The 23,934-nt window shown below is 36.9% G+C and overlaps 1 protein-coding gene across 1 annotated transcript; it reads right to left on the reverse strand.

Moving 5' to 3' along the window:
- Positions 1-1,077: 1,077 nt before the first annotated feature.
- LOC134496738 (vomeronasal type-2 receptor 26-like) lies at positions 1,078-21,675 on the reverse strand. Its single transcript, XM_063302447.1, has 9 exons — positions 21,421-21,675; positions 18,835-19,680; positions 17,581-17,808; positions 7,538-7,704; positions 6,689-6,980; positions 4,750-5,370; positions 3,970-4,197; positions 2,867-2,993; positions 1,078-1,979 (listed from the first exon to the last, which is right to left on the reverse strand). Exons 1-9 carry the CDS (start codon positions 21,673-21,675, stop codon positions 1,078-1,080), a joined length of 3,666 nt encoding a protein of 1,221 aa, XP_063158517.1.
- Positions 21,676-23,934: the final 2,259 nt, after the last annotated feature.

Genomic DNA, 23,934 nt, shown 5'->3' on the forward strand with positions numbered 1-23,934 from the left:
CCCATTTCACCCTTTTCAGCTTCCTACTTCCTTGTTGGAGTTAGCATTGGAAAAGATGCTTTCTGATCCCCATACCCAGGAAAATACAACAATGAGGCATTACATCTCCAGCATCACCACAGACTTTTCTGAATTGCCAAGTAAAGTACTTCTATATTACAGTACTGCAGGAGTTCAGATGTGAGGGCAAACAGGTGATTCAGTGCACATATAGGTTCACATGTAGCATTTCTGTGCAACTCTTAAATGAAAAATATATTTTCTGTGGAATTGCATAGTGGCTGCAGAGGGCAGCCATACCATCCCAGAAAAAGACACAACTGCTTTAAAGAGTTGAGAAAGCTGCTACATGAGTGTCCCTAAGCTCAGAAGCATTATTTTGGTGAATGAAAAAAAGAAAGAATACCAAAAAAAAAAATGATGAGCTATATAATTTCTTGTATTAATAATACTAATTATTTAAAATAGTTTTGTTTGTACATACATTGTTTTGTACAAAGCACTAAATAATGTTGAGAATGTTACATTTCTATTTTAAATACAATATGTCTATATAATTTGGACCAGGAGGTGAGTCTAGCCCTGGTGTTGATGTGCTTTTTGGAAGATGTCATTTATCCAGGGAACCATGTGTTATTGTTTTAATTGTTGGGTTTTAATTTGATAAATAAATAACTGTATTTTTATATATTGTAATTGTATTATATGTTTATTGTCTTTCTGATTATTTTGTTGTGAACCGTGCTGAGTCCCTCTGGTGGGAGGAGATGGGCAGTGAAAAAATTGATAAATAAATATTAGAAAAACAACTGGTTTCAAAGCAAGAATGTTTCTCATGGTTGTAAATGATATTTTTGAAAAATATTTATTGATATATATTCTAGTTTATTTTATAAAAATAAAGAAAAAGAGAATACATTATTAAAAATAAATATCAAGAGACATTGTTCTTCCACTGTAAAGAAATCACAATAGATGTTGGTTCACTTACTGACCCTCAAATAAAAAGAAAAAAAAAGCAAAAGCAAAAATATCCATTTAGATTCCAAATGACAACCAAATAAACATGTAATTTCTTCAGGTCTTTCTTTTCCTTATCTGTTCCCTGTGGTTCAGCTCAGGCCTCAACAAAATAATGAAACACTTGGGGACAAAAATGCACCCTAGCAGTCCAGCACTGGAGGCTAAAATGGAGAAGTTCTCCACAGCCACCATATACTTTCCTTTGATGCTCAGGTAGGTTGGAACAAAGGATATCCAAACACTGCAGAAAACCAGCATACTGAATGTGATAAGCTTGGCTTCATTAAAAGCATCTGGTAACTTCCTGGCAACAAAGGCCACGGTGAAACTCACCATGGCCAAAAAGCCCAGATAGCTCAGCACACAATAAAACATGGTCACAGAACCTTGATTACATTCCAGAACAATCTGATCCTCCACTGAATGCATGTCAACATTTGGGAAAGGGGGAGAGGTTGACAGCCACACAGCGCAAATGCTCATTTGAAAAAGGGAACAGAAAAGAACAATGGAATTGGTGAGCCTTTTCCCCACCCATTTTCTCAATATGGATCCTGGTTTGGTGGCCAGAAAAGCCAGAATGACTATGATGGTTTTTGCCAGTACACAAGAAATAGCCACTGTGAAGATAAAGCTAAAAGCAGTTTGGCAGAGGAAACACAAGATCTTCCCAGGACGGCCGATGAAAAGCAAAGCAGATAGAAAACAGAGCAGGAGAGAGATGAGAAGAGCATAGGTGAGGTCCCTGTTGTTGGCTATGACAATGGGAGTGTTGTGGTGCTTCAGAAAGATGCCAAGCACGGAGGCTGTAATCAGAGCAAAGGAAACAGCAGACAACCCTAAACAGAGTCCCAAAGGTTCTTCATAAGAAAGGAAGGTTACAGTTTTGGGAATGCAGAAATCCTGGGTCTTGCTGGGATAGTTTTCATCTGCACATTTATAACAGTCATTCATATCTGAAAAAAATACTTTGTAAGCTCACTTTCTTATATAAAACTTTATCAATATGCCACTATAATATGAAATTATGATCTACATTTTTTTTTTCCTGATGTAAGAGTCACCTATGGCACTTGAATGATATGCTAGGAGACATCCTGCAAAATTAATGGATGGGGCCAGGAAATAATTCCTTAAATGCTAATTGAAATTAAATATACTTCATATGATAAACTTCAGTCATGTATTAATAGAATTCCCTTTCTCTCACAACTTCTAAAGCAGTAACAAACTTTAAGATTCCAGAACCTGTACCCATATAGATGCTACTGTATACTGTACATGGCCCTGAGGTCTCAGGGTATGCACTGTTTCACTAAGATGCAACTACAGTTACAGTCCTTGGGAAAGGAATACAAGATTTACCAACTGTAACTCATTCTCCTGCACTTGTCAGTAATGGTATTTTTTCACTATAAGAAATTCTGATATCAGTAAAGCCTCAAAGAGGAGTAAAATGGAATGGCATTATAGGAACTGAGTATGTACATAATCACTTGGGCCTTTTGCCAAACCTGGCTCCTGATGGCCTGGCTGCCAGATGCCAAAAAATAATGCAATCACCCTGTAGGCATTTTAAAACTTTGTAAGTTTGTAAGTCACCTGTGATGATAAAAGTCTACTATCATAGTTCTTGAGCAGTGAACCATGGACACCTCAATCAATGAAGTATTGTTCAAAAGTAATCTGACCCATAAAATATTGCAATAATTAATTATAAAGTGCCTGCCATTTGATCCTTCATCCTTTCTTTTACAGTTTAAACACAATGATTAAAATGTAAAACATCCCATTCTACATTGCATCATACTTGACTGATAAAATGGTGTATTATCATGCTTACCCTTCTTGCCTGAGATCTTCCCTGGAGGACATGGGATGCAATCATAGCAACAAAATGGCTGCCCCTCCCTCATTTTCTTCCTGGAACCTGGAACACAACTCTCACTGCACAGAGAGACAGGTTGTGCCTAATCCAACAAGGAGGGAGGGAGAGAGACAGAGAACAATGAGAATAATGAAATGTTCAGTACGGAATTCTCTGGAAATTTCTTAGGAACTAAATTTTCCAATATTGCAACAGGTGATGAAGGAGAACACCATGCGTGTTTCCCAGTATTTTGTAAATGAAATGGGAGGAAAAGGGGCAATAATATCTCTGTTCCAAGTATTTCCATAAGAATAGATCCTAAGTAATAATATATAATTATTTAATCTATAACAAATTATTAATTATTAACATTTCACATTGATTGTGTGTTTGTGTGTGTATAATAATCGTTCTAATCTATATCTAGAAAGCAGGAAAGACATTTCTAATAGTCGAGGAAGAGAATGGTAAGGTAGACAATCTGAAAAGTATTTATTCTGTTGTTGGTTGTATTCTTCAATATTATTAGAGCATACACTTTGAAATTAATAGGATTTCATTTACTCCTTAACAGTTTAAGTTCTACTGACATGACTAAGTCTAGTTGCAACCCTGCAACTATAATATATTCATTTTTTCTTTATTGAAATTACTGATTTACTCAGTGCAATCTACCTGAGAAAAATCTGCTATGATTTTAAAGATATTGTAATGAATAGGAATCTGATAAGATACAATTTATTTTTCTTCTAATCTCCTGCTTCTGCTATTACGAAGGATAGAGGAACCAGGAAAGATACTTGCTGAGCCACAGTTGTTTCATTATGTGTCTGTTGCTTCATGTTCTAATGTAGTAAAAGATACTGTCCCATCAGTAAAACAACATTCATTTTACATGGTACTGCAGAAATTCAGCTTTCTTCCCAAATGTACACTGTTGGAAGTACTGAAAGACCAGGTTAGGGATAGGTTATCATGGAGAAAATCTATGTGGTCACTAGGAGTCAAAACCTACTTGATGACACATAATCGATCTATCCAAAATGTATGCCTTTCCATACTGCAAAAAGTTTAACCTGATTAAACCAATTGTTCCAAGTTATAGCATCTTCATTGATGATGAACACTTTGCCTAGGGTGGCCTGGGGGTCCACTCTCCCAACTTTGACACGTTGAAAGGACTGGTTGAAAGAAACAATCCAGTTCATCACATCAAATCCAGACACAGATTCTCCATTCTGATTGAAAAAAATCTTATCCCCAGCACTATTGTTAAAGGAGACCATTCTCAGGTAATAGTGAAGCTAGATCAAAGAAGAAAAATCATGAACTTAGAAAAAGTTGTAATTGTGTATTTGAGAATAAAATTTCTAATGGCAGAAATGGAACGAAGGCATGGTGGTTTTGTGATGGGGGAAATCCGTTGGAAACAATGTTTTCAATTTATGAACCAGAGATTGGAACACTGGATGAATCAGAAGACCATAACCAAGTTTTAGGGCTTTGGGTGGAAAATGAGTTTATATTTTTCTAGAAACTTATCCAATTCCATTTTTTGAAGTTATACATTGATCGAGACATACTATAATGTAAATCCCTGTTGTTAATAATAATAATAATAATAATAGTAATAATAATAATAATATAGAAATTTGCATTATTATGTAGCATGTGTACGCATACCCCTCTCCCCAAAAAGAGCATAAAATGGAAAAGTGCACATGTAATGCTTACATTAAAATCTGATAAAATATAACAATGAAATATAACAATGCAGAAATAATTTTTTAAAGACAGAGCATGTTGCAGATTAAGGTCTATTCATACAAAGAAGAGGGTCATATTTGATCAGTTACCTGCCAAAATTCTCGAAGTTGTCCCTTCCATTCTCCTTTGACCACCATTGTTTTGTCTTTGGGTCTGAACAAGGACATGTCTTGAAGAGCATGAGCTATTGCATAGACAGCATTGTAGATGCTGTAGCTATGGCCAGTCATGCTCATTTCAAACAATGAGGCAGGAAGGCTCTCCAGCTTTTCCTTCCCTGAACAAATATTCTTCACCTCATTGCCTTCAGCTGTATCTGGGAGCCTACAATCGAAGGCAACTTCCCAGAAGCTCTTTATAAAATCATCTTCAGGTACATGAGAAGGACTTTGGCTCTCAAGAAATTGATGAAATCCTGGTATGTAATTGACATGAATTGTGAATGCTAAGGAACCATGGAACAATTCTGCATTCCAGTCCTTTTGATAGATGAATGAAATTTGTTCCACCTGAACTGTCATTATCCATATTTTTCCTTGTAGTGTTTGGTTCTCCATTAAAATTGTAAGCCATCTAAAATAGGCCATAGAATAAGATTCTCCATAGGCCACAATGGCATTTGCTTTTGTGTGTGTTAGTTTATGGCATATTTTTTCTCCCTGCGCCATCATTTTATCAAATGCAGTAACATATGTTAGTGTGTGGGGATTCTTTCAATGAGGCCAAAACAAACACCACTTTGGGAATACAGTGGAACAATTGTTTGTATAAATCTTTCTCCATTGTCATTATTCATCACAATGACTCCAGCCCACATCCATCTGAAATGTAGAAGCAAAGCGAGAATCCCCTCATACTGAAGGTCTTCCCGGGGAATCATCTGGTAAAAAGAAAGTCCTTAATCTCTATTATTTCTTTGAGAAGCAGGACTATAAATTAGCTGAATAACAAGAGAGTGGAATAATAACACTGCAAACTGCTTTCAAATATTCAAAACACTTCAAGTGTATTACACCAACATCCTGGACAAAACTATTAAGCAATTACCATGACTGTTCTTATGCTCTTGGTTGAGACTGGAACGTGAGAGAACATTACATCTTCTCCTGCAGATGTTAGATAGATGGCTACCACAATGTTATAATTTTAACACTGACTCCCATAAGAGATGTGCCTACTGCTTTCTTGCATTTCATTTATGTCCTCCCTGTCATTTATTTGATTCTAAATATGTTTTCATCCTGTATGGATCTTTTAGCTGGTACTTTTTCTGGAACTAGAATGTCCATTTTCAAAAACTTAAGATGGTATCTTGTCTCCCCTCCCAGTATCTGATTAATATGATGCTTTGTTGCATTTTATTTTCAAAACTACTTCTCAGGATTGTTTCTGTGAGGAAAATTTGCAAGAGGGTACACTTTATATGCCACTATTTAGGCCTTCCATAAAGGAACATCCAGGAAGGCCTGTTAATTGGTATACCTTCTTTATTCTGTCAGACTATAACAGCACTGTTACTCACAATGTAGCCAAATTCTATCTGGCTGCTACGAACATAAGGCAGCAAATGTTGTTTAACAGAACTGCACTATTGCCATCTCTAATTTTGTTTTCTTTCCTTTTCCTCTGTATTGTTGTTTTAATGAATGGTGGGGAAATGTATGTATTAAGGCTGGTTTACAACCATAATAAAGCTAAGCTATGAATTTGTGTGCCATTTTAATCTCCAGGAGCAAATAATGCATAATATACTACTACTACTACTACTACTACTACTACTACTAAGATGACTCTGGAGGGGTATTTAAATATGAGCAATGTACATAAAACCTAGGCATAAGACCAGATCTTTGCTTATGGAAAAAAGTGAAACCACTGATCTCTAGATATCATAATTTAATTTGGCTCTAATTTTAAGTGCATAAATTTCAGTCTGTAATCCACAAAATGAAATCTAGACATACAAACACACATGCCAAAGACAGAAACATACTGAGCATATACAGAGATTATCAACATAAACCCTACCTGTGGAATCTTGTAAATATCTAGAAGAGTTGCAACATGAAGGGAGGTTTGGGTATCAAGACCACCAATGACTGTTATAACATTATTCTGAGTGTCACATGAATAGTTGGGGAGAAATCTCTCAGAGGATGATATAAGAAGCATTGTAGCATGATAGGTCCACTGTGCATTGAAATAGCTGTCATAAATACGGAAACCCACGGTGAGATTGGGTAAGATCTGAGGGGTTTCATTGATCTCCTTTACTGCAAATGCCAAGGCCAGGATATGCTGGTAATTCTTAAGCACTACACTAGGAGAAGAGTTGCATCTCATATACGAATTCACTTTAAAAATGATTGTCACTGTTCATTAAATTATCTATCTCCTTTTAATGGAAACTTTAGCATAAAGTAGCCTACAAAGAAAAAAGTTTAAACAACTAACAATATTAAAGTTCCTCTTCACAGTACTATATGTATTTTGAAGTGAATATTCTTAATTAGAGGATGATTGATTAGCTGGACAATGTGAGGCAAAATACTTTTCCATTCATAAGTTAGTGTTATACTATAACATACATATTCATTCTTTAAATGGGCTCTACTGCTAATCAGTTATTACTAAATAGGACACGGGGAACCTATTCATTTAGAGCAGTAAAGTAATGGTTTTAAGATTATGGGTGGGGACTTAAAGTTCATCATCCTGACTTGTAAACTTGACAGTTTACACTGGGAAAAATCACATCACTTAAAACTATCACCACATCCCAAACAAGGTTTCTCTTGTGGAACTGAAAATCCTTTCTTCCTCCCTCCCTCCCTCCCTCCCTCCCTTCTGTCAACTTTATTAAAAATAGCTCCTTACTTGAAATCACCAACTGATGCTGGTAGAGGGTATTCTATAAACTCTATTTCATTGTCAAAGAAAACAAAAGTCTGAGACACAATGGCACCAATCAAGAGGTCTCCTGCCTGATGATACTTGTGGAGTGGGTTATACGGATGATGGATGCTGCATCGCACAGTGGGTGGCTGGCATGTCATATGAGGAAGCGACACTAGCAGCAAGAGTGCTAATATTGTCATCCTAAGTGGATAGGTTTCTCCTTAGTTTGTCCATCTATAGCACCCTCATGAAAATGCCAAATCTAGAATTACACTGGCCTAATCTGAATGCTTCACTTGAGCCTTAGGACACAACATATAAAGAGCCTGATCTTGCCTTGTCTGTATGCTTGACTATTAGTGGGCACATTTATACCATGCTACACAGGCCGTTATTAGTTTGGTCACAGCAGCTGCAATTCCATAGACAGTTTGACAAATAACATTAATTATAGTAATTATATTAAATAAAGTTTTCCAAACTCACTTCAGAAAATGAACATTGCAGAAAAAATGTTCATTGAAAGGCAGGGATAATAAACAAATGCAGATGCTATTTAAACCATATACCTAGAACTTCTTCAACTTGACTAATGAATTGGCTCCCTTTTTCCCTGAATCCCCATATTTCTCTAATTGTCCCTGAATCCAAACAAGTGCCTTGAACAACAAATAAAATTCCTCAGCAAATTTATCTATAAGGGGGAAAAAAATACTTTGGAAAAACTTTATATTTTTTTTAAAGGTTTCCAAGTTGCCACAATCTTTTCCTACTTTGCTTACTCCCCCTTTTTTTCCTAAACATCGTTTGTACTTAGTACAAAACTATTTCAGCAAATCAACAAGAATTAATGACTGAGCAATAGAAATTCTGATTGGTATGCAACTAGTCCTTCAACATTAGAATGAACACTGTAGATCCCCACTAAATTAACCAAGAATTGGGTCCCTGCACATACTTGGTACATGTGAACTCCTTAAAGTGCCCTTCTAATAAAACATTCACACTCATCTGAATTGACCTTGAGTAGCAACAAGAGGAAGAACCAGACAAGAATCAGTGGCTCAGTAAACCAAATTGTTGACATCACTGGCTATATCTCAATGCAGTATAGCTGCCTTGTAGACCTGGAAGGAAGCAATAAATAGTAAGAAACTCACCTCGATTTATCAAAAACATTCCAACATCATGTCATAATTTACACTGTGTCTGCTTTTTTCTTTGTCTTGTCTTTGAAATATAGTAGGCCAAAGATATACTGTATAAGCTATGTTTCTTTGTTCAGGGCAGCTCAACAAGCTGCCAATGCTCTGCTGGGAGCTCAGTGTATACTGTATTGTCTGCATGCTAGTAAAATTATGGTGTATTTCAAAGTGATTTGGTAGCTTTACATCAGTGTTTCTCAAACTTGGCAACTTTAAGATGTGTGGACTTCTGCTGGCTGGGGAATTGTGGGAGTTGAAGTCCACACATCTTAAGTTGCCAAGTTTGAAAAACACTGCTTTAGATGAGCCAGGTTTTGGTCACAACAGCATATGGATAAACATTTACATATCCATATAAATATACATATCTGCATGCCTGTATGAGAAAGCCACTTATAATTTGTTATTGTTGTTGTTGTTGGGTTCTTTCTTTTTCTTTTTCTTTCTTTTCCTGTATGTATGTATATTGTTTAAAACATTTTAAAAAGTAATCAAGAACTGAGCATAACCCCTTGGCCATGAAGGTGATTGCATAATATAAATTGCCACATTCCTAGACTGAGATTTGGTATGCATGTATGTATTTGGTAGTCATTTCCAACCCATCCCTATCTTTGGTTAAATATTTTTGAAGAAATTGGGAGAACTTTTTTTTTTCTTTTTTTGTAATGTACTACTGTATATGGATCCAGGATGAGAAATATAGTCCTTGCTTTTATCAATGAATTTCTCGTTGCAGAACATTAGGAAATTAGGATTTGTTATCAGGATTAGAAATTGCTTTGGGTAATGATAATGATAAGGATGACAAGAGTTCCCTTCTATTCTCCCCCCCCCCACCAAAAAAAAAAAAAACGGAAAAGATGAATAACCGTAGAGAGTAAGGAAGATGACCTTGACACAGACAGGCCAGATCTGTTCCCAAAGTGACAAGAAAGAAAACATGGCTTGTCCAAAACAAGCAGAAAGTGGCTCAGACAGGCACCATCCTAATTCACATGAGTATAAGAAGGAGAGGAAGTCCAGTATAATCAAAGATGCAAGATTCTGTAATTATAGCCACTTTCAGTAAAAGTAACCTTAACCTTCCTGTGGAGTTGATTTCTAGTCCTGGTCTACCAAGTGGGGCTGAGAATAATGAATAACATTTAACCTAATTTTGACACAATTATTTATTTTATTAATAAGATTGATAACATTTATTGGTTATATAAGAACACAGAATAACATTTATAATATTTCATATCTTCCTTAAAGTAGAAGGTCATCTATTTGAATGGATACTTCAAATTATGATTTTTTAATAAGACCCTTCTTTAGATTTCTAACACAACATTTTCCTTGTAAATTGTTATTTGCATGGATTAAATTCTCTAGTTAAATTCTCCTGCAAAACTAGAGAAGAGAATATAATGGCAAATAATTGTATGATTAAATTAAAATCAAGAGACATGTTTGTCCTTGGCACAGTGCATAAAATAATAATTAAAAAGCTGGTTAACAAAGAGTACATTGCCAAAAACATTTCTCTCCCTCTCCCTCTCCCTCTCTCATAGATAGATAGATAGATAGATAGCCCAACTTACCTCACAGCATTGTTGTTGGGAAAATAGGAGGAGGAAGGAAAATTAGGGATGTTCACCACCTTGAGTTATTTATAAAAATAATAAAGGCAGGATAGAAAATAAATAAATTATATATATACACATATCACTGAAAAAAATGCACACATATTTAGATTACAGATAGCAGCAACATAGACATATGTATAAACTATTCAGTTTCTTCTGTTTCTCAACTGTTCCCTGTTTTTCAACTGAGACCTCAACAAAATAATGAAATACTTGGGGATTAAAATGCACCGTAGCAGTCCAGCACTAGAAGCAAAGATGGAGAAGATCTTCACAGCTACGATATACTTTCCTTTGGTGCTCAGGTAGGTAGGAACAAAGGATAACCAAACACTGCAGAAAACCAACATACTGAATGTAATAAACTTGGCTTCATTAAAAGTATCTGGTAACTTCCTGGCAAAAAAAGCCAAAGTGAAACTCACCATGGCCAAAGGCCACACACAATAAAACATTGTCACAGAACCTTGATTACATTCAAGAACAATTTGGTCCTCCACTGAATGCATGTCAACATCTGGGAAGGGGGGAAAGGTTGACAGCCATATGATGTGTATGTCTGATTGAATAAGAGAACAGGAAAGAACAATGGAATTAGTGAATCTTCTCCTCACCCATTTTCTCAACATGGATCCTGGCTTGGTGGCCAAGAAAGCCGGAATGACTATTATGTTTTTTGTCAGCACACAAAAAACAGCCCCTGTGAAGATTATACTAAAAGCATTTTGGCGGAGGAGACACAAGACCTTCCCCAAACAGTCAATAAAAAGCAAGACTGATAGAAAGCAAAGCAGGAAGGAGAAGACGACAGTGTAGATAAGGTCCAGGTTGTTGGCTATGACAATGGGAGTGCTGTGGTGCTTCAGAAAGATTCCAGGCATGGAGGCTGTAATCAGAGCAAAGGAAACAGCAGACAACCCTAAACAGAGTCCCAAAGGTTCTTCAAAAGACAGGAAGGTTACAGTTTTGGGAATGCAGAAATCCTGGGTCTTGCTTGGATAGTTTTCATTTGCACATTTATAGCAGTCATTCATATCTGGGGGAAAAAGGGACTCATAAATGTTCTTTTTCATTTAAAACCATATCAATATGCCACAATAATACATCTAGCTTCCTTAAAATATAAAAGTGTTTGCTCATATTGTAAGGAAATGTAATGTTTGTTTTCTTGACAATTTTTCCTGCTGTGGTTGCCTTTTGAATTTCATTCATATATTTTAACTATTTTCTATGATATTTATTATGATGATGGTTGGCTGCACAGTCAGCCAGATGTTTAGACTGGTTTTGGCATTTTTATCCACCTATTGAGTCCTTCCCAAGGACCTGGGATAGCAGATATTGTTGATTGATGATGTTAAAGGTACCATCGCAGGATGGAAGCTGTTCCAGGTAAAACTGCCTTTTGCAATTGACTGATGGTGATTTTGTCAAAGCTGACGGTGTTCAAGTGATGCTTCAAGTGTTTTGGGATTGCACCCAAGGCACCTATTACTATTGGCACTACCTTTGCTTTCTTCTATTTGCAGGTCTTTGCATTTTGTGATTTTCTCCAGTTCTTTGTCTTCTCTTCTGCTGTCTCCAGGTATTGCAACGTCCACTATCCAGGCTACTTTGTCTTTCTTATCAACAATTGTTGAGTCTGGGGTGTTGTGTGGCAGGTGCTTGTCTGTTTGAATTCTTAAGTCCCAGAGCACTTTAGCTTCTTCATTTTCTATTACTTTGTCTATTTTGTGGTCCCACCAGTTCTTGCTTGCAGGTAAGTGGCATTTCTTGCAACTGTTCCAATGCACCGTTGTTGCTCCTTTGTCATGCTGTTGTTTGTAATCAGTCCGTGCAATCTTCTCGCTGTAGCTAACGAGGTGGTCACCTGTTTCTTCAGCTTCTTTGCAGAGGCAGCATTTGCTGTCTGTTGCTGTCTTCTCAATTCTGTCTTTATATGCATTTGTTCTTAAGGCTTGGTCTTACGCAGCCAGAATTAGGAATGTGTTTACTTAAGCGAGAGTCAGATTAGCAGACAATTCCCCAGGGTAAGTAGAAGCAGAAAAGTGAATGTTCAAAAAAGCCTGTAGTTGCCTGGTGTTGCCCCTTTTGTTGGATCTTTCATTATCTGGTAGGTTTTGCCAGAAGTTAACGCATCTTCAATTTCACCTCCCTGAAGTATGTTGTTAAACTGCTTGGCAATGAGTGGGCACAGACCTGTCAGATGTTTCAACCAAAAACCATGCAGTTCATCTTCACCTGGTACTGACCAATTTTTCATCTTCCTTGCACTTTTCTCCATCCTTTTCTGCTGTTATTACAAGTTCTTTCATTTCAGCTTCTTCTTTTTTTCCTTCCCCACCTCCTTTATCCAAGCTGCATGCTTGTATTTCTTTGGGTGGTCCCATAGCTGCACCAAAACCACACCATTTCTTCTTTGTCAGGTGTTGGCTAGTTCATTGCAGTCTCTCCATTGAAAGGCTTGGTAGAAACATTTCTGATTCAACTGAAATTGGGCAATTCAAGCTTCATGCCTGCTGATTTTCTTGGCTATGGCTGTTATTTGCTGCTTTATTATTTCCAGTGCTTCCTTGATCATCCTTGTCTCTAGGTGATATTTCTTGATCCAGGTAAACTTTGGTCTTTTTGTTCTTCAACTTCTTTTCTTTCTTCTGTTCTAGCTTGCTTGCATTTGATCTTGTCATGCTGATCTTATTTTCCAACCTGATCTTCCATTTTGGTGATGTGATGTTTGGCTTTTATTCTTGTTTTATTCTTGGATTTTGCATCCAAGATCTTCAGTTATAACTGCAGCTGTGCTATACATCAGTTGGTTTGTTTCTATCATCATCATCATCATCATCATCCAATGAAGTCGTGCTATTGTTACACGTACCATATCTCTTGAACACTGAACCATGAACATCTGAGTCAATGGAAGAAACAAACCCACTGTTGAGAAATGATACCACCCATCACTTATTGTAATAATTAACTATGAAAAGCCCACCAATATGATCCCTGAAACACATTGCAATTCTTATATGATGATTTCTTTATAATACAAACCAAAACCTTACTCTAAATTACATCTATATCAATGAAAAAATGATGTCCGACGATGCTAACTGTTCTTGCTTGAAATTTTCCCTTGAGGACATGGGATGCAATCATAGCAATAAAATGGCTGCCCCTCCCTCATTTTCATCCTGGAACCTTGAATGCAACTGTCACTGCATAAAGAGACAGGTTGTACCTCATCCAGCTACAAAAAAGGAGAATATGCATCAGAGTAATTAAACCTTAAAATGAAAATCTTTCTCTAGGAAGTTCCCCACAAGAATTTTTTTTTTCCAATCATGCAAAAGGAAATGGAGGGAAAAGTCCTGCTAGTAAATGTAATGGGAGGGGAAAAAGGACAAGAATATCTATTTCAAATATTCCCATTAGAATAAGCCTCCAGGACTAAGTGAATATTCTACATTAAGTTATGATTAATATATCTCCTTAATTTTAATGAGATATATAATCATGTTGTTAGGATGTAACAGTAGGAAGAGCTGTAGAAAAAAAAACATGATGTAGATAAAATAAAAATATGTTCTTACTGTTAGTTGCATTTCTTCTTAAAAAAATATAGAGTAAGATTTTTGTAATTTAAAATATTTCATTTGTTCATTATCAGCTTCAATAACTTAGACATGACTAAGTCTGGTTATAATCCTAGACTTAAAACAAATTATTTTTTCCGGCTTCCAGTGGGGAACATGGCTGACTGAACAGCTGTGTCTGCAAGCTCTGCAGACAGAACTGACAACACGGTGCTTTTTTGGGCTCAGGCAAATTTTTGCCTGAAGCCCAGAGCTTTTTCATGAATAAAGAAAAAGCTTGGAATCATCCCATCTGGTCCCCAAAATGCTGTCTTGTAGCCAGAGAATTGCAAAGAGTGTTTGTGACGATCTGTTAAGAAACAATGGGGGGTGGGGACGTCACCATTTCCAACCCATGCTGTAGCCTTAGATGTAAGATCAAGCCTTAGACATAAGATCAAGCTGCCCCATTTATAAATCACCCAATTTGTATATTTTTAAAAAAGTTTTCATACCCTAAGAGAGGGTTTCTACAATAAGAAGAGGACTCTCTTGCTGCTTATCGTTACTTCTGGATTTGAGTCAAGTATCTAGGGGGCACCATAATCTACTGCCTGAAACATGGAAGATTTCAAAAAGGATTTTTCAAAGTTCCATTGTGAGTGTAAGCAGACCTTCAAAGAGATCTTTTCAGAGTGCTTCAAGCTATTCTGCAGAATATTCAGGACATTGGGGAAGATATTATTTTTAAGGTGTGTCATCTGGTTGAAGATGTTATGGAGAAAGATGAAGATTTTGGCAAAGCTGGAAATTACTGACAGTGAGATTGAAGTAATGCCAGGCAAAGACTACATTTTGGTGCTGAAGGGGTTAAAGCGACAGTCTGAGCTGCAGATTACAAAGAGAGTTTTTTTTCTGGGGGAATGATATGGCTTTCTGAGGGAATGTTATGAGAGAGAAGAGAACTTGTTTTGTGGGAGTTTCTTTGCTGACAAGTCTGAGTTTTTAAAGGGGGCAGTTGGGCTATTTGGTTTTTGTAAGGAAAATGCCTTATGTGTAATAGGGAGATAATTAAATGCCTTGTTATACTTTGAAATGGTGTAAAAAATTAGGAATCAATCAATCAATCAATCAATTTTATTTTGGTCATAGACCAGCATACAGCTAGTAACATAACAATTACGCTAAAATAGAAATACAAATAAAAAGTCATATCGATAGCATAAAATAAGGTAAAGGTGAAATTATTAAGGTAAAATTACAGAGTACAGGTATTAAAAAGCAAAAGAATCCTATAAAACTACAATTAATTTTACAATGAATAATCTAAATACTATAAATAACTAGGGCAAATCACTATAAAAGGGCATAAGTAGTACTAGAATTTGTAAAACACTACAAAAATGTAAAGCTATGCTATCTTATATTATCAAATCAAATCAATTTTTATTTGGTCATAGACTATCAAATAAATCAGAAGATTCACATCTGAATAGAATAAAAGAAAAACACTTAAAATTCTAAAAAAATATCTAAGAAAAATTAGAAAAGATATTGAAGCATGCTGTACAAATTATAGAGCAATATTTATCTGTGGTTGATGAAGTAAAATCAGATTGGTCTGATAAAAACAGCTTGAGATAAAAAGAATCTGAATGACCTGGATGATGAGTAAAAACTTGAGATAATAATTCCTGGCAAGCATCTGCATAGAGAGGACAATTCATTTTATATTTATATTTATCCATCGTTTCAATTACTCCTCCCCCACATGGGCACAGTCTTTGATCGAAAGGATATTTTGATATCTCCCTTCAATAACAGCTGTTGGAAGGGAATTGAATCTAGCCAAAGATAAGGCCCTTCTAAATTTTGGAATCATTATGCAGCTAAGATATCTGGCTGGTTGGAGATGTGCAAAATGGCCCCAAAAATTGTTTTTAGGTAAAACTGATAAATCTGATTGCAGCTCTAAATCAGTGGCCCATTGTTTGAGATCAGCTAGTGCATGTTCATAGCCCAACAAGATGATGGTTGCCCCTGAAAAGCCATATAAATGTAGTTTGACATGTACTGCCTGGCACCAAGAAGATTGAAAGCTATCAGTCATAATCAAAGGGGCCAAGCCAACTGGGAAGAAAGAAAGCTTAAGCCAGTATGGAAAAGTATAAATCCAGGCAGAAGTTTCTATTTTTAGTAGGCCAGCTTTGCGGCAAAGCACCACATTGGGGACGCAGCAAGGTACTTGAAAGATAGGGGCCCAACTGAGCTCCAAAAAGGAGCTGAGCTCAGATCTTAGTTGAGAAAACTTTAATCACTGCTGGTATATGTTGAGCTCCTTTGGAGAAATAGAAAGATTGTAGTGCTGACATTGTGCATTCAGGCTGACATAGTTGGCACGGAATTTGCAGTTGCATGAAAAACAATCCCCAGGTATTTAAAGGTCTTTACTGGCTCTATTAAATGATTGTTTAGCTGCCAGACATGTGCCTTAGGGTGGTTGGCAAAAACCATAACCTTGGTTTTTATTTCCAGACATTCTCATCAGCAGTGCTCAGCAAGCATAGAGTGCCCGCTTCAGGCCAATCTGTGTCCAAGAAAGCAACACAGCAAAATTAAGGAAGTGTAATTGGATTGATAATGAGGTTATTATGATTTCATTTCTCTTTAATGATTTGGATTAAGATTTACTAGACTTCTTTTAAGGTTTGTTGGATTTGTAAGATTTATAAGGCATCTATAAGGTATAATAATAAAATGCTTGGTTTTTAGGTTTACTAGGGTTAAGATTGTTGTAGTATTATTAATTATGAAAGTAGACAATTTATGTTTTTATAATTTGATTTTTATTATAGTAGACAGAAATATATAGAATAGTGGTAGGAAGGAAATAATTAAATAAATATTGTTTTTGAGGGTAGGGAAGTTGATATGTATATGTGTATGTATATGTATATACTGTATACTGTGTGTGTATATACAGTAGATGTGTGTGTGTGTGTGTGTGTGTTTATGGGGAAGAAGCAATAACATTAGTGATCTGTATATGTGCTAATGGAAGATTTTTTAGAAATAATGTGATCTTGGTTTGATATAGAGTAAGGGACTGTTTATGGAAATTGCTGTATATTCTTGTTCTTGAAAGTCAGAAGTCACTTCTTTATGTAATCTTCAAAGCTCTTTTTTTCTTGTGTTTCACACTTTTTTAGTTCTTCCTTTTTTTTCCTTTTTGTAATTTTTTCCTTTTTTATAATTTTTATCTTTGTTTCAAACTTAATAAAATTCTTTATAAAAAAACAATTTTTTTTTCCTTTATTTTAAGTACTAAATTTCTCAGGGCAACCATTTAAACAAAAAACAAATTGCAATTTTAATAATATTGAAACTGAAAGCAATCTTAAGATCTGTAAGTTTTGTTGTAGTCTCTTATCACTATTTCAATTAATTCATCAGCAGACAAAACAAAACAGAAGCTTGTTGAGCTTCATTTGTACTACCACATGCTGATCTACTTTGTAATCTAAAGCATTAGTTGACGTTGAAACATCATTTTACTAGTGAAATATGGCTTTCTTCTGAGGGGGTCTGCCTTTCCAAACTAGGAGAAGTCCTACCTGGTTAAACCAAATGTGCCACGTTATAGCATCTTCATTGATGGTAAACACTTTGCCTGGAGGGGCCTGGGGGTCCACCCTCCCAACTTTCACCCTTTGAAAGGACTGGTTGGAAGAAATAATCCAATTGATCACGTCAAACCCAGCTACCAATTCTCCATCCTGGTTAAAAGAAATGGTTTCCCCAGCACTGTTGTTGAAGGAGACAGCTCTCAGAAATTGGTGGAGCTGGATTGAAAGGGAAAAGGGAAGAAAAATATAAGGTAAACAAAAATGGGTAGTTAGGGTCATGCAGAGCAACATGCAGAAATACTTCAAATGGATGGTTCCTTTAGATTTGATTTTTCATGTGATTCAAATATATTGTAACTAATGGATTCAATTCTGAATTCTTCAATTCTCACTTTAATATTCTTCTTCAATTCCTATGGACATTTCTGTCAATAGCTGTGGCATGCAAAATCAAATTTAATTTATTTTAATATTTATTTTATTTATTGGGATGTTTTTAATTTATATTGTCCATTTAACATACATGCATCTGCCTTGTAGTAAGTGTTCATATATAATGAAGATATAATTATTTTTATGACATATAAAAATCTTATATAATTATTTTTGGTCTTTCCTCAGTCACTACTAAATATAAGTACAAGAGATAGGCTTTTTTCTTTTTTTTTAACCAAGAGAAATGAGCAACATTCTTTGCATGGTCTGTGCTCACTTTCATTCTCTCGTTTGACTTTCTCACCAGCTCCAATGTCCTTGTCCCTGAGTTTCACAGCATGATTTTTTTTTTTAATGCTGGGTATAGGGATCAAACTATACAACTCAACATTGTATTTGGAAAATCAAGTTATATGTTTATTATATAATACAAATGACATTGGGAATGTGATATTTCTGTCAAAAACTCTGGAAGTGTATACCCATTTCTACTCTTCAACACAAAAATAAATGAGTCCTGGGACATGCAGTAGAAGCCACTTCTGCTGCCAATAGCCTGGTTCAGGTCCAAAGCATTACAATGAGAAACCTCTCTCAAGCTGGTTGAATGGGGAAAGAAGTTAACTCTAGACTCAAAACAAAATATGCCTTCCTTAACTCTTTGTGCTCAGAATGGAGGATCTTTTTAATTGGGGAAAGTTAACAAAGAAGGAAGCATGCTGAAATCTTGGAGGGGTGATTTACTATACTTGCTGAACCTTAATGTTAAACCGTTTTTCTGTTCAGTGAGGGTATTTCAGCAATTACCTGCCACCAAAGTAGATCCTTATTTCGTATTCTAGTATCTTTAAGTACTCCACCTGAAAACATGGCATGTAAAGCATGGGCTACTGCATAAGCAATATTATAGATGTTGTAGCTATGACCAGTCATTTGGGTTTCAAAGAAAGTTGCAGGAAGGCTCTCCAGGTTCTCTTTCCCAGTACAAGTATCTCCTTCCACTTTGCCCAGATGTGGATTTGGGAACATGCAGCCAAAGGCCTGTTGCCAGAAGTCCACGATAAAATCATCACTGCTGTAGACTGAGGGGGTTTGGTTTCTCAGGAATAGTTCAAAGTCTTGTTGGTCACTGGAATGTATCACAAAGGACAAGGCTCCATGGAAAAAACTTAAATCCCAATCTCTTTGGAAGACAAATGATGTGAGTTCCACCTGGGCTGTCACTATCCACACTTTACCTATGGGTTTCTTCATTATTTCAGCTTGGTATGATAGATATGGAAACCACCTAAAAAAAGCCATGGAATAAGAGTCTCCATTGACCACTAATACATTGGCTTCACTGAGCATGATTATATCATGTATCTTCGCCCCCCCTTCCAGACTCTTCTTTATATCACTGCCAAATCCTGGTCTAGGAATCCTTTCTATGAAGGCAACACAGACACCACTCTGGAAAAACAAGGGAAAAACTGTTCGTATAAATCTTTCTCCAGTATCATTATCCATAGCAATCATTCCAATCCACAACCATCTGAAATGCAGAAGCAAAGAGAGAATCCCTTCATACTGGAAAGTGTCTTTAGGTACCATTTGGTAGAAAGAAAGACCTGGGGTCTTGTCATTCATCACTGGAGGAGAGCCATATATGAGCTAGGGAGAGATAATAAATAAATACATAAATAAATAAGAATGCAAGAGTGATAATAAATTCAAAAAGAATAATGATAACAGCAAAACAAAACAAATGTAGAAGAAAAGAAAAAGGAGATCCATAGGACAAGTGTCAAGGAAAAATGTTAGGCTGCTTTGCTAAGGCCTGGAGAAGTTGGGGACAGCTAATCTACAGGGAAGCCTCCAAAAATGATATTGTTATGCAACCCACACAAACAATTACTTTGTTTGACAGAAGGGCTTGGACACAAGTGTGCTAGCATGCATATTTTTCTTTTGATTTTATATTTTAAGACAAGCAAGGTCTGTCTCATCCCAACTGTGAGTGTCCTTGAAAGAAATAGGTGCATTTCATACACAGGGATTTTTTGTTTGTTTGTTTTGTTTTTCTGCCTCCATTTTTCTTCCTTTGCCCTTCTTACTTCTCACATCTCTGCCTGCCTTGGCAGAGATCATCAATGGGATGGTCCTTACAAGAGGAGTTTGTGGGAGATCAGGTTTGGTATTAGCCCTTGGAAATACCAAAGAAAGGAATGCTTATGTGTTTTATATCATCCTTGTTGGATCCATGCTTCTTGAAATAATAGGATATTTACCAGATGAATAAAACTTTAAAGCTCCCTGGCTTTGTTTTTCCTGCTCTAGCCAATTTAAAGGGATGTTTCTATTAGCCTTCCTTACATTATACAGTGTCAGGAAATCATTGCCACGGAGCACAGCATTATATTATGCTTATAACATGTCTCCATATTGGAGACCTTCCCATTACTGGCTGTGGATTGAGTTGGGTGGGTGTTATCTGAGGTCAGCACATATTTATCTATTGCTATACTTTTCTTTTTTGGGGAAAACAAATTCAGGGGTTACACATGTCTTGGTTTTCAAGTGTCACTCATCCTCATTTAAATTGCCCTGAAACACATTGGCTAGATCAGAAACAAGAAGATCAGGTTGATGATGATTGTCCATCTTTTTTTTTTAAATTATTATTTAATGGCTGGAAACCTGTATTCTGCCCTTCTTGGCTTAATAGTAAAAATAAATAAAATAAAATGCACATGTACACAACAGCACAGGTTGTTTCCTAGCAGGGAAAGCAATTTAAGCTGAAAGTGATATAAAGATGTAGTCCCATCCTTTCTTCTTTTCTCAGAACAGCTTGGACATCCATGATATCATGTACAGAATCCATTATCCATGTTAAAACTAGAACAAGGAAGTTGATATGCCCAATCATTTGATTTTTCAGGATGTCTCCTAAATTGCTTTTCCACAACACAATCCGCCCCCCACCACAAAAGTTGTATTAAAATTAATTTTGTAAAATACAGTGTCACTCATAAATACTAATGAAGTATAAAACCCTTCCTTCTGTCAGAACCAAGCCTGCCTCTGACTCGGAAAGTGAAACTTTCTCAGAGTCAGAGGAGGAATTGGAAACTTATCAGTCTGAAATCGGGAAAACAAAACCTCAAGCTGAACTAGCAGTGCAGGAAGAATCCGTGGCGCTGATTGGGCAAGGTTCGGAGGAGGATTTGAATACACCAATCAGTGCGCGCCAACGACGAGCTGAAAAGTGCGTGCAGGAGAAAGCAGCCCGATTGGCTACAGGAGACTCCAAGTGTGCCAAAGAATGGAATAAAAAGCAGCCACGCAAAGAGCGAGCTGCCGGAGACAACTGATCCTCTAAGCCTGCAGCTTCAGGAGAAGAGTCCTTACCGGTATTGGAGACAGCATATATGGCCAAAGAGGAACCAGCGCCTTTGCTCCACTTTGAAGGGGAATTGAATCCTGAACCCACTGCCAGCGAGGAATCAGTGTCAGCCACACCCAGCAGCCTTCACTTTGCCTCCAGTCTTGCAACTTCGTGATCTCCTCAGCAGCGTAGCCAAGCCGAGAGATTCCTGTGCCACCATTTGTCTGCAGTTCTGTGCGACCATGCTTCACAGATTCAGCTGTGTTTTGGAATTTCATGACTATCTTGTTCAGGATCTGGGTTTCTGGCTACTTTGGGGCTTTCAGCCAAGTCCAGTCTTGTTCCAAGTTCCAAGTCTTGTTCCAAGTCTCCAGTCTTGAGAATCCAGTCCAGTCCGGGGCTTTCAGCCAAGTCCAGCTGTGTTCCAAGTCCCAAGCCTTGCTTTGAGCCTTCCTTCCAGAGAATCCAGCCCAGTCTGGGGCTTCCAGCCGAGTCCAGCCTAGTTTCCAGTTCCCAGCCTTGTTCCAAGTCTCCAGTCTTGAGAAGCCAGCCTAGTCAGGGGCTTCCAGTCGAATCCAACCTTGTTCAAGTTTCAAGGCTTGCCTCCAAGCCTTTGGTTCAGATTAACCAGCCTAGCTCAGAACCCTCAGCTGGGTCTAACCTTGTTCCAAGTTCGAGTCCTGTTCCAAGCCTTCAGCTCATTCCTGTCTGCTGCTCATACTTCTGCTTCCAGGTCCAATGAACCAGTGGTTCAGTGCCAGTACCGACCAGTACTGTTCCAGTTCAGGAACTGTTGCCTCCAGCCTTTCATTCCAGTTGAATCCAGTCAACCTTTCCAGCGAAAGATCCTGTTCCCTGCCCTGATGTGGCCCAATTGGGCTTGTTTTCACCAGGTTTTCATTTATCAAGAACTTAATTGTTGTAAATAGTTATTCAATAAAGAATATTAATTGAGAACCTGTCTGGTGCATAGTGTGAAGAGGACAACTTCATCACTAAAGGAATAGCCATTGTGGAACTTGCTGAAACACCACTTTCTGTTAAAATACCAGAGAAGTAAGACAATGGGATATAGAAGTATTCAGAGTTCTTGAGGGTTTAAATATATATATTCCAACCAGTTTCTTTTAGGCAGTGAGCAGAGCCTTGGTAGACAAGAAAATGCTTGCTGAAATTTTGCTTTTCCTCATGTGAAATGTCTGATGCTATCACTTATTTTGGGTCTCCATCAGCTTTTAATCATAGGATTAGAGAGATTGCAGATGGATAAACTTTTGACAAATCCAGGATATTAGGGTGTTTTGAAGGGCAAATATAACTTTCATTCTAAGGGCCTCCTTAGCAACTTTGTGCCCATAAGTGGCTGATACCTTTTTATGGCTTTACTGATGACCATGTTTACCTATCTCAGTTGCAAAATGTTCTAAAGTTAAAGCACTATTCTTAGTCTGTGGCAGGAAATCATATAAATGGATGGTGAATAAGTAACATACTGAGCAGGTCTATACATATACATATAAATAGGTGGGCATTCATTTTCGGTATAACTTGAACTGGATTGCATAGCACTGTCAGTTAGTCTACAGAAGAAAGAAATAGAAGAAGCCCTTTTCCAATGTCTTTCTGCTACTGAATGCCAGAATCTGTTGTCTCGGGAACAGAGGATCTGTTCTTGCCTCAGTTTTGCCATATGTTTTCCCAATTATTTGCCTTCCATTATTTTCCCCAAGTTTAGGATTTCTTTCCCTAAAACCCATTTAAATATACTCCCTTCAGCCATCACAGAGAACATTTTCCTCTAGGGTTTTATGTTGTTGGGCACATACTTTAGATCAACAATAATTTTAAGAAAGTTACAACATTTGGAACAATTAAAGTTATAAAACATTATATACATACAAACTCTTTTCTGTGTCAGTGTGAACTTTGAGTCAGTCAGAGGGAAGTAAGGGAGCTTTTTGGCTCTATCTTCTATGCAAATAGGTTTTAAGAATTCTATCCCCATTGATTAATGAGCAAGATGTGTGGGCTTAGTGGACTTATCCAATGTGTTCTGTTCTTTGTTGCAATTGTTCATTATAGGATTAGTCAGAACATATGAAGGGAAAACATCATTTGGAGTGAAGAAATAGTGGCAGTGGGGATAATTGTGACTCCAGAAATTATTCTTCAATTTGGCTCTTATTAGGGAACAGATCAGAAGCCTAAACTTTTACCCTATTCATTCAGAATGATATAGTATACCCTGAAATGCATATTTGATCCCAATACAGCATATCAGCAAATGGTTATCTGCATAAAGATAATGTGGTAAATTGGTTCTATCTTGGCCTTAACTTTGAAGCCTATATGAAAGAAAAGAAAAGAAAGAGGGAGGGAGGGAGGGAAGCATATAGTTCATAAGAAAAAAGCCATATAGCTCATAAAGGAAGCTTAAGAAGCATCCTCTCATCACATTTACTGGGATAAAAAAGACTCTCACCTGTGGGATTTTGTAAATATCCAAGACAGTTGCCAGATAAAGGGAAACATGTGAG

This window comes from Candoia aspera, chromosome 4 (assembly GCF_035149785.1).
Source record: "Candoia aspera isolate rCanAsp1 chromosome 4, rCanAsp1.hap2, whole genome shotgun sequence".
NCBI classification, from domain to species: domain Eukaryota; kingdom Metazoa; phylum Chordata; class Lepidosauria; order Squamata; family Boidae; genus Candoia; species Candoia aspera.

What these genes read in the sequence shown, in the direction of transcription:
- LOC134496738 (XM_063302447.1), bottom strand. Translation starts at nt 21,675, where the DNA reads ATGAAATTCCAAAACACAGCTGAATCTGTGAAGCATGGTCGCACAGAA. An exon ending in AACTTCGAGAATTTTGGCAG is followed by an intron (nt 4,198 to 4,749) that starts GTAACTGATCAA and finishes TCTTTGATCTAG; the next exon opens with CTTCACTATTACCTGAGAAT. An exon ending in GGAACAATTGGTTTAATCAG is followed by an intron (nt 2,994 to 3,969) that starts GTTAAACTTTTT and finishes TTGTTGGATTAG; the next exon opens with GCACAACCTGTCTCTCTGTG.